Consider the following 15,254-nt stretch of genomic DNA (forward strand, 5'->3'; position numbering starts at 1 on the left):
GTCTTTTGTAGTTTCCCTCCTACTCTTAAGTGTCTACAAGTTATGTGAGCTATTTCAACCAGAAGTAAAGGGGAAAAGGGCCTTCTTTTTCTCTTCTTCTGTCAGCTGCATGAAATGTTTGGGTTCGCCAAGCCTGGAATGAAGAAGGGCTTTAAATTCTCTTTTGAGGAGGAGGGGAGGAAGTTGAGGTCTCCACCTAATCAACATAAAAGTACTGGGTTACCACAAGCCAGAAAAGCCAGATGAAGAAAACTAAACATATCTTCCCTTTCCAGCTTTATCCTACGGAGCACTGAGCTCCATGGGAGGAGAAGAGGAGTATCCAGTCGCTCTAACCATTAGCTCTCTCAGCCTCTGGTAGTATCTTCAGCTCCTTAACTTAAACAGGGCTAAGCACTGCCTTCTTATGACCCCATTGTCCTGCCTCTCCTTTACCCTGGATTGCACACCACCTAAGATTCCCTCCCATGATCTCTAATCATCTCTTACCAACCTCATGGCACCAACTCATGCAAACCTTCCCCAATCCGCCCAGGGCCTGAGACTTTCCTTTACCCTCCCTCTTTCCAGCCTACGCCTAGTCACAACACTTCCTCAACCCAGTATAACCCAGATTCCCTACCAACCCTCTTCAGCCCACCCTCATCCTGATTCTTGCCTCAACCCTGTCCAACCCCCCACTATAGGACTACTCCCTCACTCATGGCCCCAGTGTGGAGTCTAAAATATATAGGGGTCACCATTTCCTTCTTCTCTTAGTTTTCTAATTTTTTTTGTCTGAGGCAGAATCCCCTGCCAATGTCACATTTCATGTCTGCAAAAGTCTGTGATAGGGAGAAGTGCAAAGGTGCTAAAGGGTTGCATTATGGGTGCATTCAAGGTTTTAGTTTAAAAGACTATAGGAACATGGATGTGGGTGAGGAGCTCTCACTCACACTACAGGCACATAACTGTCTGAGTAGCTAAGAAATAACTAGATTAGGTTTTAGAAACACCACTTTAGGGAGTCTGCAAGGAAGCCTGGTGGGGTTAGGCACTAATGCGATCCAGCTCCTTAATATCTGGGGAATAGCAAGAAACTAATCCCATCCTGAACCAGCTCAACAATTATATGCCTAGAATATAATTTATGAATTGGGTCCCCAACTCTCTTATGCCACTTTCAAAATCCAAGCCTTAAATCACTTTATTTTAAACACATAAATGATTGCTGAGCTAGTGTTTGTCTCTTCCCCAAAACACTAATTCGATGAATAGGGCCAGTGCCTAATTCTACCAGACACCTAAGCCATCCTAAGGTCTGCAGATATGCTGGAGGTACTTAGGTGCACCTAAGGGCACTCAAACATGGGAAAAATTTTATACCCTATTGAGATCATTTCACTTCTATCTTTCTAGAAGCTAATTGGCCTCTCTCTGATCCAGGTGAGCACCAAAATATTTGCAGTTTTAAACACTGTATTTCATACATCAGTGGGGAAATATTTTTTAAAATAGGAAAATATGATTGTAGAACTAAAATAAGACAATGGTTGGTGGGTTGTGGGGCAGGATTAGTACGTGAAACTACTTCTCACCTATTTTTAAAACTGAGTAGAGTTTAAACTGGCAGTGACCCTTCAGTCAGTTTACTCAGATCCTTAGACTCAAAGGGCCATAATTTCAGCAGCCTGAACTTGGGCTCCATTTGTTGACATGTAAAAGGTCCATGTGGACAAATAAAGAACGCATTTTGAAATTGGGCCTTTAATCTTATTCAGCTGTCCAGAAACAAGGCTGGAAAGGGGTACCTTTTTTTGGTATCAGATTGTGGGGTTACACCCCTCCGCCCTTCCCCCTCATCACCCCTTTCTAGTTTGATCTCTCTCTTTGGATTCCACATTGTTCAGAGAGGCGTGTCACCTCTCCAATGGTACTTCCACTCTGGTTACAAAGAGCTTTGTTCTGTAAACTTTCTGCAAATCTACCTTCACACAATGTCTGTTAGCAAAGCCCATCTCACCACTTGCTTTGTCTCCTCTGGTTGTCCTTATGTGTTCTATGCTGCTGTCTGTCTCTGAAATGCTGTCCTAATCTCAGACACCCAGAATTCCTAATCCAGTCAGAATTTCAGTCCAGCTATGTAAAGACAAAGACAGTAAATTCCTTGGGGTAGGGACTAGGGTGACCCGATGTCCTGATTTTATAGGGACAGTCCAGCTGTTTGGGTCTTTTTCTTATATAGGCTCCTATTACCCCCCCCCCCCACCCTGTCCCGATTTTTCACATTTGCTGTTTGGTCATCCTAGTAGGGACTGTAGCATCTCCTGTGTCTTGTATGGTGCTGAAGGTACTGTTAGTGCTTACCAAAACATCCTCCTTAGCAAAACATCCTCTAATAATATAGAGAACAATTTTTAAATAGTTCCCTGGTTTGACTTCTGCATATGTATTCAAGAAAGTCAAAGCTCCTACCAATAGCAGATTCAACAGATTGTCACCAGCCAGGAAACAATGGCCATTTGGAACCAGGGAAACTGGGTCCTCTGTCTTTTTCCTTCATCAGTGCTAAGCAAGAATCCTATCTTGCTGCTGCTGTCGGATACAGAGAGTGGGTGGGATGCAGATCCCCGTGCTCCCTCCGTACTTTTTGCACCCACTCCACCCCAGGTGGCATTTGGCCATGAAACTCTTTAATATTTTAAGAAAGGCAACAATCCATTATTGCTTATTATCAAGTGTCACACCAGGATGCCTAGTGCTGCCAAATTGTCTGTAGACTTTACAAAACAGAGATGTTGAACTGAAGAGCTGAGTAGACAAACATATCAATAAGCTATTTCCATATGGTCTTGAAATACAGCAAATAAATATCTCATTGCAACAAACAGGCAAAGACAGACAAATAAAACTATGCAAATGTATTGCATGCTTAGTTCAGAAAGAGAAAAACAACTTCCTCACTGCTTAGACTAAATGCCAGAAAGAGCAGAAAAGACTGTGTGTGTGTGTGCATGCGTGCGTGCAGAGATAAAATAAGATAATTTAAAATGCCATTTCATTTCATAGTTGGGCGGGGTATGCATGATCAAACAATTACGTATTTTGCTATCTGGAGTAAAGAAAATATTTTTTCCCTAGCTCTAATGTTGGATCTGATTGCATATTCCCACTCTTGTCTAACTAATTTAATCAAAGAATTAGCAAAGAAGGACAGACCCTGGGTTATATCACATTTATAGTTTATAGAAAAAAGGTGAGCATTAATTGGCGCTTAATGCAATACATTGTGTTATCGCTACACTATTAACTGTACTCAAGCAGGCTTTCAATGAATGCTTTAGTGTATTTAGCAAACAAATAATTCAGAACAACCAAATATGGGCCTGGATGTAGCCAGATATTTTAGCAGAAGTGCTGTATCTTGCTTTTTTTTTTTAATTTTTATTTTTTTGCTTTAAGAAGCCAGGTAATTAACAATGCATATACTGGGTACAAATATCTATTGATGCACTTAAGCAAGGAACTTTACTCATTCAATGTTTTCTTTTGGAACACTGGACATGCTTTATTTCAATTTTTTCACAATTTATTTAAACATCTCACATATACAAAATAGGTACAATTTTTTTTTGAGAAATGATGCTTTCTTTTTACCCATCGTAGAGGATGAATATGAGATTTAAAAGCACGAGCACCTGAATTTGGAGGAGAGGATGAAGATGGGGCGGGGGGAGAGAAATGATCCACATGCTTAATCTGGGGGTGAGATGGGACATTCTGACTAAAATTTTGAGACAGATTTCAAAGAAACAATACAACTTAATACAGAAAAGTGGTATTTCAAATGCTGCTAGCACCATCAAAGTTCAAGTATTGGAAAGATCCTCTATCATACTGAAATTAGCACCTTTGTATTACGAATGGGACTAAAAGCACCTCAGATCATATGGAGAAGTACCTACTCTGAATGTGGATCACACTTGGCTTTAAGTGTATGAGGTAGTTTAAACCTTTGGAAGTTGTGGTTTTAAACTTCCTCTGTGGAAGATATTCAAAGGCCACAAGTGGTGCAAACTTTCATGATTTTTTATTTTGTTTTTTTACAAAGGCTGACATTTCCCAAAACAAGGTGTTAAAATCTTGAAAGACTTCTGAGTCCTTTTGGGGCTGTATTAAATTGCATTGCACAACGCTCCAATCAATCCTTCTCCTTCTCTTTTGCCCAGAGTTTAAGCAAGTAGATGAACAGAAGAAATGGAAGGAGTCAGCTTTCAGTATAAAAAAAGAAATGGCAAAGAGAGATTTTTTTTTTTGGTTTTAAGTTAGTTTGAGTTCATTCATTTGAAACAGACTGGGCCAATGTCCAAACCGAATTCTTGGTCAGCGCCACCAATGTCCAAAGGTGCAATGTCAAGGATGGGCAAGCGAGATGGCTTATTCGTTCTGTATTCAATGATTGTTTTGCCCCATTCATTGGTCTTTCTCTGTAAGATAATAATAGTGATAGTTAGAAGAATTATTGTGCTGTTTATGGTACCAACATTTCTTCCAGCGAATTTAATATCTTCTGAAATCTGTTACAACCAATTTTACTAGCACAGGTCATCAGTTAGATGCTGAACTACAGATCTTTCATAAAAAGAAACATTTATTTTAATCTTTTAACTTAATGTATCTGCTATCTGATCACCCAGAGTAGCAGATTCTGTGTTCTGTCTTTAATATAGTAATATATGCACTAGAGATCAAATCCTCAGAGAGAGGACACTGCCACAGTCATTGGTCATTAAGCTCCAAGAACTGAATGAAGGGTTGAAGAACAGGATTCTCAGCTTCTGCCTGAAGCAGATAGTATGGAGATGCTTTCCAGTGGCTAGGCAGGATATGGAGGAGTAGCAAGTGTAGGATTTTGGACTACTGGGTATGCTGCATGTGTGGACTTTTGCCACTTCTCCCATTTGCACATCATTCCCTCTGTGTTCTGGGTTAGACAGCTGCATGCAGCTTTCTCTTTGGCATGTAGAGTGGTGAAATGCCTATAATGTGCTCTCTACCTTGCGGCTCCCCTGTACAGTGAAAGTGGGATATTTTGGTGTTTTGGCCTGTGCACACCTATTGAGAGGGTGGTAGGATTCAACAGTAGAGACTAACTATCTTTGACACAATATGAACTTTAATGACTAATGTCCTGCAGAGGAGATTGGTAATCTAGCTCTATATCAATATCCAACTCTACCACTACAGTAAACAGGGAAACCATGCTTCCAGTAGTACTTACAGAGCAGCCATCCTTAAGAACACTGAAAGTGAACCTGCTGTTGCCTTCAGCTCGTAGTTCAACATCATTGGATCCCTGCAGTATAACAGCCTTCTTAAGGTTGCCAGTTTCCTCATCCATGTATGCAATGCTGTTCTTGCAGTGGTAGGTGATGTTCTGGGAGGCATGGTTGGCCAGCAGACGCATGAAGGCAAGTTGGGTGGCCATGTCCTTGGAGGTCACACCTTCCTCGTTGTATTCAAACTAAAAACAGGAGGGAAGAACTCTAAATGAAATATTTGTTGAACTGTAATGGGATATAATATGCTCACAGGATGTGTGTGTGTGTGTGTGTGTCTGAAGTGAACAGGGATGCTACAGGAATGTGAAAACCATGGAATTCAGGGGTTTGTGATCTTGAGCACTTTGAGATTTCACCACAAGACCAAAACTACTCAGTTAAAAAATAACCTAATTAGATCTATGTAACTGAACAAACGGAAGTATTTACAGTTGGGGGTTGTGTGTCTGTTTTTTTCATTATATTACTGGAAATTACAAATGTAAACATCCACACGCTGGTGGGCATCTCTCTTCTTTTAATTATGGCAGTGCGAAGAGTTACGATGTCATAACTTTAGGAAGAATCCACTGATGTGTTTATATTGTAAAGGTCTTCCCAAGCGTGTCCAATATAAGTCAGAGCAACATGTTAAAGATAAATTGACTGCAAATTATAAAGTTTGCAAAAATGTAAGAAAAGTCCCGCATGGATTTTTGATACATATTCCTATTCAGCGCCTATATCCCCATACTGACTTGGAACATGCCTGATATACCAATTCCAGGCTTCCATTGAGCACTGACTAGTAAACATGTTTAGTCTATTGTGATAAACTGTGTTGTGAGTCTATAATGTTCTCAAAGGGAAACTAAGATGATTCCAACAAACCCATTTTGCAATTGTGACCAAAACCAAACTTTGAATTCTGCTCTCCAAAGATGAAAGGCTAGTGCATTCCCTCCTGTCCCTCCACTAGGAGAGTGTTTTCATTAGTCTGTGCTTTTGCAAAGGGTTACTGTGCAGGCAACTCTTTAGACAGCACTGTAGGAAACAAATTCACTCGAGTTTGCACTGTTTGGGCACTCACCTGTGTACCACCATTGATAGTTTCGCCAAACCACACATGCTTCTTGTCCCTGGGGTTCTTGTTGACATACCAGTTCTTAGTGGGGATGGTTTCTGGATTAGCATTGATGCAAGTCTCACCAGTGGAGAAGTCACAGTACACCCTGATGGCATCCATGATGCACCCCTGGTTGGGATCAATCCAGTAGAAACCTGTCATAAAAAAACCCCAAACAACCTGGTCACTAATAATGCATTCAGCCTCATGCAGGCACTCAGCTACTATGGTAATAGACACGGCATAAATACCCAGAGGGATAACATAGATACTACAGTTGTGTACAATATTACAGTGGCAACCTGCAAATCGCAAGAAATCTGTATTTGAATATTGCTAATGTGTGACACTGCATTACTTTCGAATGCTGAGCATACATCATTATCATACTGATTTTGTGGTGGGGATTGCACCACAGTGAAAATGAAGGGAAACTCTTCAGGGTGAGCTTGTGTAATTGTGCTGTCAGTACAGGTAGGAGTTATTGTTTCATTGATGATTTATTAGTTTAATAATATCCACTGCCTGTCCAGAGTATTAAGAGTTAAATTTACCCTCTGGCCAATGGCCAGCCCAAGTACTATACACCACTTTAATACTACTAATTGGGCTTAAGAAGACTTAAAGTGTATATGCCTTGTGCTGGTTCTCAGCACAGGGGTACATTTCACCCATAAAGAATAAAACTGCTGACATCAGGCCATAGTCTATTAGGAAACCACACTGAAAGAATGCTACTAAGCTGAACACAACCAGCGAACCAGAAGAGGCATCCATCTAGCATTAACGTACCACTGGTCCATTCTGGGTGGCTGAGTCTTAAGTCACGACAGGTGCGGGCTGGGTTCTTCCTGGAGCCTTCTGGGGTCAGGAGGGTCTCAATTTGGTTGTTCAATGATTTCAGAGTGGCATCAACTTCATAGTCCTTAGGTCTGAGAGATGGCTGATCAGCTCGGTAGTATTCAGCTTCATAGCCAATTTCATATCCACCACCATTGGGGCCAGGGGGGCCAGGGTGACCAGGTGGACCGGGTGGACCCTAAAGAGGTTCAATGTCAGAAGACAAAGAGTATCTCATTATATAAGTCTGGGCACTGCACTGATATGCACACTACACCCAATACTTACTTGCATGAATAGCCCTACTCTAAGGCACAGGATCCTCAGCTCTAGTCTCAAATAGCTGGTAGGGAGCTGCTTTGTGATGGGTATTGCTGGGTAAAAGGGTAACAGATGCAAGATTTAGGGCCACTGCATCATCTTTGTGTATGTTCTCACAAGCAGTAAGCGGTCATCAACTTGGATAAGGACTCTGCAATTAGATCTAAGGTTGGTATTCTCGTATAAAGAGTGAGAACTTAAATGAACAGCTGGTTCAGTCTTCTCATCTTAGGCCCATATTTAATTTACGTGACTATTTACTTTAAATGTTTGAATGGCACACCAGAAATGTGAGGGCCAGGATCAGACATATAGTCAGTCTATGGAATAGGAATAATAATAATAATAATCATATCATCACTTTTCATGTATACAGTGCTCTTAATCTGAGGGTTTCAAAGGGCTTTCCAAATTAAGATCAATATAATTATCCCTATTTTACAGCTGGAGAAACCAAGGCACAAAAAGATTAAGTGACTTGCCCAACGTCACAAAACATGTCAATGGCAGAACCAAGACTAGGACTCAGCTCTCCAGAATCCTAGTTCTGTGCTTTCATCTGTAGGCCCCCATAAGTAGTTGTACTGTAGCTGTCTTTAATGCTATCCTGTAACAAATCTTAATTTTGTAGGGAAACATGTTAGAATGTGAAATAAAAAGTCTGCTCCTGTTTGAGAAAAAAGTAACATAGAAATCTCTTCCATTTTCTCTTCTTAACTCCTACTCCCCTGCCCCCGCCAACCACTGAGGCTATTAAGTGATGGTTTCAGCTTGTGCCCTTAATTTATCACCAAAAAAAAAGAAATCAAACTTACACTAGGACCTTGGCTACCCTGAGAACCACGCACTCCAGCAGGTCCAATAGGACCAGGATGTCCACTGCGACCATCTTTACCATGAGGACCAGTAGGACCAGCAGGACCCTACAACAGAACAACAACTTCTTAATGAACGTAAACAATACAAGAGAATTAGGAATATATTTTTAAAACGTCAGAGGCATTGGAGAGGGTTATTTGCTCTTTCCATATTCCAAATGAATAGAGAGTATTCACTTAAATTCCCATACCCTTGGACCAGCAGGGCCAGTGGAACCAGGAGCACCTTGATCTCCGTGGTGGCCCTATTGGAAAAAAGAAAAATCACACCAGGATTAAAAACACTGATACACAGTTATATTAATATGATACTGGTCAGCCATGCCCCAAGGCTTGGAGCTCTGAGAATGGGAAGCTGGTGTTGATCCTGCCTCCTTAGTGAAGTACAGTAAGAGTTAAAGTAGCTATTCTTGGGGGCATGGGGAGGGAAAGGCACCATACAATCAACTGGAATCTAAGGAAGATGTTTTAAGACAGTAACATTCCTCTATATAAATAAAATAGCTTTTTATTTAAAGGTCAAAATTCTTAAAAGGAATGTCACATTTTTAAAGAGAATACAATCTATACGAGGATCTTGCATTTTTCTGTGCTAAAGTATTACAACATTATAACAGAAACGGGTAAACATTGTATTATAATAAATGAATATGGTTTTAAATATAATGTTGGTCACATTTCAAAACCAATCTCTAAAATTGTGTCTCTATGTTTCAAGTGTGCCGTATGACATTCATAGGAAAAGTTTTAGAGGCCTTTTAAAAATTGATATTTTATGTGGACGGCAACAAACACTAAACTATCTAGGCATATTTCACAGCCTTTGAAAGATTTATGGGGTGGTGTCAGCCTACAGAGTTGCACATATGAATCTTTATACATTGTGGTAATTTTATTTATTTCCATTGTGCTCCCCATTCTAAATTATTACAAATGTTTACTCACAGCAAGACCGGGCAGACCCTGCAATCCATTGTGTCCCTTAAAACCAGGCATGCCTCTAGGTCCTTTATCACCTGGTACACCTTTTTCACCACGTGGGCCTTGTGGGCCCTGGAGAAGAAAAACACAACAAAAGAAAACAAACAAACATAAAATGGAATGTTTTGAAACGTTTTCTAGACATAGCCAACATGAAATGAATTATGAGTAGTCTACAGTATGTCATATTCTTGTTGTGAAACTTGAACATAGATTCTATTAACACATGTGGAATCTGCTCAAGGGAGTGTGGATCAGTCCCAGGGGCGGGAGATACAGATCTAGATTTGAACAATTCTAGGTATATAAATATTTTCAAATCCATAATGCTCCTCTCAGGACTCTATCGCTAAAGATTGGGTCCTTAATGAGCAATGAAGCATACATTTTCACTTCCTACTTAAACTTTTTTGCTGAGAGATTAAAAAAAATTACATACAGCAAGACCTCTTGCACCGGCAAGACCAACAGGACCAGTAACACCAACGGGACCCTGAAACGCACAAAAAATACATGTAAGCTATAACATCATATTAATGGAAAAGCTCAGTGCCCCGTGTATCTACTTGTTGCCAGGACAAGTGAGCAGTAAGCGTTCCATGGTTAAGATCTGTTTTATGGACTAGCAAGTGTTTTAAGTAATATGAGAAATTAAAGTCTTATCTTACAGGTTCACCACGATTTCCAGCCTTTCCAGAAGGACCAACTGAACCATGAGGACCAGGAGCACCAGCGGCACCAGCGGGACCATTGCTGCCAGGATAACCACGCTCACCCTAAAGACAAGGGAAGGTGAGAGGAAGCAGACAGTGTATCAATACTGGCTTCTTATAAGGATCGACACATATCTGCCACAAGTATGAAACAAAGGAGAAAGCTTACCTTGAAACCAGGAGCGCCATCACGGCCTGGAGGACCATCATTACCGGGATTGCCCTGTTAAAACAGCATAAGAAACCAGTCACCCTATCATCAACAGAGAGCTGTGCATCCCATTGCAGTTTCTTGTGAATATGAAACTCATCAGACATAAAAAAAAAAGAGCACAAATCTTGACAAACAAAAACAACCAATCAACCAACCAAAGCCAAACTTCACATATTATATTTGCTACCTACTTTCTGGATGGATACTGACAGGTTGTACAATTTTACGTGCCGTATAAAAGCCATTCTCAGACATTTCAAATCTGTTCAAGTCGTATAAATGACCGGATGGAATTCAAATATTTTAGAAGGCAGGGGCCAGATTCAGTAGAAGAAGAAAATTGTTTTTCACCTCCAGCCTTTCAAATGATCTTCATATCAATACAGCAGTAGCCTTCACTTAACAGGCACCCTAGCAAAGGGCACTCTGCTTACTTGAAAAAAGTGCCAGTGGTGGGGGCTGGCAAGGGAGTGGTGAAATCAATGTAATGCATTACAGAGACTTCAAACAGTAGAATCATGGCCCAATTACTCTATTTGTGGTACTTCATTAGTGCCAACTCGTGTTAGCAAGCATACATTTCTTCCTCTGTGACCTTTTGGTTGATTTCAGCTGCTTCCCTGATGTTATGGACGTTTAACTTTTGATGTGAACATCACAGAGTTATTTATGTTTTAAGAAATTCATGAAATAAAGTGAATGTTCTCTAATCACACTGTGATCCTGTGAGCATCTAATAACCTGAGTCATCGCTTAAATTTATCAATTAAGTTAAGCAATATGTACCAATCGAGGGGATTATTCTACAATTATAGGAGGCAGAATAACTTATTTAATACTTTTTTTTTTACGCCCCAGAGGATTAGATTATGCATGGCTGCTGTATGGCCGGGCAAGATGCCTTCCTCACAGCATGGCTGGGCAAAGGGTTTCCTCTCTCAAGGATTTGTTTCCCCCCCAGGGAAGGGGAAGAGGGCAGAGAGGAGGTGGAACAATAGCCCTCCCTTCCAGCTTGCAGAGCAAGGCCAGTACATCAGTGGGAGCAGATGGCTCCCCCCACACTCTCTCTAGTCCACAAGAAGCAGCTTCAGCACTGATTGTGCCTCTCTGGTGCTCCTCCTGGACAGATGGCTTCATGTTATCCACTGCATAGAAGTGAGGCTTAAAAGCCATAGTCTGCTCCTTAACGTTTTTAGACGGCATATGTGATTTTGAAACCCTTACCTTTTCTGGGCTCTTTCCCGTCAATTCAAGCACACAGGGAGATATTATGCAGTTAACTCTCACTGTTTCTCTGGTAGTGCTTAAAACATGCAAGGTGTTGTGCAATCATTAACAGCTTACATTCTGAAGGCTCGAGGTATGAGCTTAATTTCTGTCCCTTAACATTGGCTTTGAATTCAAAGGTAAAACTTTGTTTTTAGGATTATGTGTATTGCATTCCTCATTCAATGTTATTTTTACATTTCACTAACTCACTACAAGAGATACAAATGCTGCAGGGGTGAATTATGTCTAAATGATGTTTGGTTTTGAGTATTTTAAAAATTATAGGATAACCAGCCTCCCAGATAAATTCTTCCTTCTAGCCCAGTCATCTACCCCAGGATAGATTATCTTTCTCAGCTTCTCTATCTGATAGCTATCTCTATCTATAAGAGGAAGACTCTTATCTTCCTCCCACTCCTGAGTCCTTGATTTGGCTCATATTGCCATAGTGCCCAGGAGCCCCAATCATGTTCGAGGCCCTATTCTGACATGATCCCTGCCCGAAAGAGCTTGCCGCATAGGAGGTGAGGGAAGCTGACTGCCTTCCCACTATGATTTGGACTCACTGCTCCATCTAGGACCCCGCTGATGTGGGGCCTGGATTTCCAAGGATCCTGCTTTAATCTGCTCCTAAAACTGTGTAGGATGTAATTTTGCTAGCAGAACTTTCTCCAGCAATGTCCTGTTTTTGCACATATGTTTCCCATTATTTTGAACTACCACCCCTCTTCCCTAAAATGATATAAAATGTAGCTTACATCACGGCCAGCTTCACCAGGGGGACCGTTCAGACCAGAAGCACCCGAGGGGCCAGAGGGACCACGTGAACCAGAAGGACCGGAGATACCAGAAGGTCCTGGCTCACCCTACGAAGGGAAAAAGAGTAGGACACTGTATTGCATTTCACATACTGGCTTTATCGAGCAACACTTTTCTGAATATTTATTTCTGCCCATGAACTGCACCCATAGAAGAAATATCTCTTTGAGGAGTTCCAGAAGTAAAGCAGAATTTGGAGAAACTAATATATGCATCTGATTACAAAAAAGCAATCTTCTTTCCTTCGTGCTTTGTGCCTTCTCCCTCCCCCAGGCAATGCGGGAAAGAAAAGCTTTATAGTGAAAGATTAATATTACACATCCTGGAACAGGTTTTCAAAAGGGGAAATGCCGAGGGTTAGCTATAAATGCATGCCTAATCGATGTCCTCACTTCCAGACACAAATAAGGTGGTTACAGTTGAAAATGACTGTTGAAATGTACAATATCCGTGTGTGTGTGTGTGTGTGTGTGTGTGTGTGTGTGTGTGTGTGTGAGAGAGAGAGAGAGAGATTGTGGTAATCTGACATGCGAGTTAGACACAAAGTTGGAACTGGATTTTTGCATGCGGTCCTAGACTGCTGCCATTTGGAAAATCTTGGCATATGCTTGAAAACCTGTCTCTCCCCCAAACAGAAGCTGGTCCAATAAACGATATTACCTCACCCACCTTGTCTCTCTAAGATCTTGATGAAGGTGGATTTGTGACATGAGCATCTGTGTGTCATCTAAAGAACATTTTAATTCATAAGTGTATAACTGACTTGATTTAGCCCATGGGATACAAAGTAAAAGAGAACCTCATTAATTGACATTAATGATGGAGAGATCCATTACCAATTACTGTGCCTTGCAATTAGTGGGAAAGTAAACACACAAAATTAAAAAGAACAGGGGATAAGGCATTCCAAAATGTAAGAAGGGATTTTTTTTGGGTGCAAATTAAGTGATGGGATGTACAGATTAGCATATTAGTCAGAATTAGTGAGGTTCTACTATACTTTAAATCCCAAATCTCAAAATCAGTCTTACTGTGTCTTTGAAGCAAGCATTAAATATAATGAGCCACTCTTTGATCTCACACCAATTTTACATTGTTCTGGCTCCATTGATCAGAATCTGGTTCTATATGTCCTAGATTAAATGTTAAAGAAAATGTCAATTTTATCTCTGGAGCTGTCTGATAAAAGCAATATAATGGATGTCCTGGACTCACATTTCCTCCAGAAATGCCAGGAAGACCACGTTCTCCCCGAGAGCCAGGCAGACCAAGGATACCAGGAGCACCAAGAATACCCTGAGGTCCTGAGGTACCAGGAGGACCCTGAGGAAGGAAGAAGAGAACATTGAATGTTATGGTCCTTGTCTATTGAAAAGGGAGCTTTGCAGTGGCATTGCAAATCTGAATGGATTTTTTACCAACACTAAATTTTTGCAATTTGATTTGATCCCATAACTGAACCAAGTACTTTCAGAGGAATCTCACTACATAGTTCTCAGCAATAATTCCCATACAAGAGACGTTAGACATTCTGTATTTTGCATTACATTTCAAAGTTAAAGTCTCTAATATATATAGTTGCTCAAAACTCTTCCAACAAAAATATTTTCCAATGAAAAGTTTTGTTGGTGAAAAATTTATTTTTCTCCATGTTCTGCTGAGCCCTTGTAATATCCCATGCCTTTGGCATGCCATAGAGGGAGGGCTGTGCATAAAGAATGTGGTATTTTTCAGTACAGTGATAGGATAAATCTATTCAATGAGATGCTATAGTACAAAAACTGATCCTCTAGTCTTTGGAAGGATTTAAAGATACCAATGTGAACATACACTCTGCTGTTGAGGGTCCTTTGCTGTACTCGTCTATTTTGCTGAAATTGTGAAGAGGTGAGCTAGTTTGGTCCAAGAATAGCCAGCTAGGGTCCATATTCATTAAGTCAGGTGCAAATGACTATGCTAGGTGTAAAGTAGTGGGGAATCAGGCCTATAGCTCCATTATCCAATATTTCCAATACAGAATTAGATTTTCTTGTTCAGAAATGTTCTACAAAGATTTACACTGGATATAAGGGGGAATTTTTTAAGTGTGATGCATAAAGATTTAACTACACAGCTTTCATTAGCATTATTGTCAGTTGCATGCACAAATCATATGTGTGGCACAACAGAATTAACTGTTTGCTGAAAATAAAATAGATCATGGAAAGAATAACTGATAGAGAAGTAGACAGTGATAACCCAAGGTAGCCTATACTCTAAGACCTCAAAATATCATTTTGGCCTTAGCAGGGCTAGTAATTCTGTGAGTGCAAGTTGAAGAGCGCTGATCAATTTTGTTGTTGTACAATTTTAAACCTACAGTTTAGATCACTTAGACCTCCATCCACTTATTAGGGATTCTGATGCATAAGTGACCTGAAATTGTCTAAAACATGCAATTACAAATGCCTTCCTTAGCATCATATTTGGTCTTTTATTGTGTGGAAAAGCAGCATGCTTGCCCCATAGTTTAATGGCAGAAGCCAAATTCTGTCACCCTTACTCAGACCGAATAGTATGTTCCTCTGCAAATAGCCCCATTGGTCTCAGAAGGGTGTTCTCAGACTAAGGGTATGGCTACACTTACAAATCTGCAGCGCTGGTAGTTGCAGCGCTGGTCGTCCAGCTGTGCAGGGCCAACGCTGGTGTGTGGCCACACTCACAGCTACCAGCGCTGCAGTGTGGCCATATTTGCAGCATTTGCAGTGCTGTTGGGAGTGATGAATTATGGGCAGCTATCCCAGCATTCAAGTG

At 40.8% G+C, this 15,254-nt stretch overlaps 1 protein-coding gene across 1 annotated transcript in view; it reads right to left on the bottom strand.

Moving 5' to 3' along the window:
• Positions 1-4,050: 4,050 nt before the first annotated feature.
• COL1A2 (collagen type I alpha 2 chain) overlaps positions 4,051-15,254 on the bottom strand; it is a 50,723-nt gene continuing 39,519 nt past the window's right edge. Inside the window, exons 41-52 of the mRNA XM_045004740.1 lie at positions 13,677-13,784; positions 12,401-12,508; positions 10,329-10,382; positions 10,115-10,222; positions 9,886-9,939; positions 9,411-9,518; positions 8,657-8,710; positions 8,403-8,510; positions 7,219-7,465; positions 6,391-6,581; positions 5,261-5,503; positions 4,051-4,466 (exon numbers count right to left, since the gene is read on the bottom strand). Of these exons, the coding sequence (XP_044860675.1) occupies positions 4,320-4,466; positions 5,261-5,503; positions 6,391-6,581; positions 7,219-7,465; positions 8,403-8,510; positions 8,657-8,710; positions 9,411-9,518; positions 9,886-9,939; positions 10,115-10,222; positions 10,329-10,382; positions 12,401-12,508; positions 13,677-13,784 (1,530 nt within the window). The 3' untranslated portion in view covers positions 4,051-4,319. The remainder of the gene's footprint in view (positions 4,467-5,260; positions 5,504-6,390; positions 6,582-7,218; positions 7,466-8,402; positions 8,511-8,656; positions 8,711-9,410; positions 9,519-9,885; positions 9,940-10,114; positions 10,223-10,328; positions 10,383-12,400; positions 12,509-13,676; positions 13,785-15,254) is intronic.

This window comes from Mauremys mutica, chromosome 2, assembly GCF_020497125.1.
Source record: "Mauremys mutica isolate MM-2020 ecotype Southern chromosome 2, ASM2049712v1, whole genome shotgun sequence".
NCBI classification, from domain to species: Eukaryota; Metazoa; Chordata; order Testudines; family Geoemydidae; genus Mauremys; species Mauremys mutica.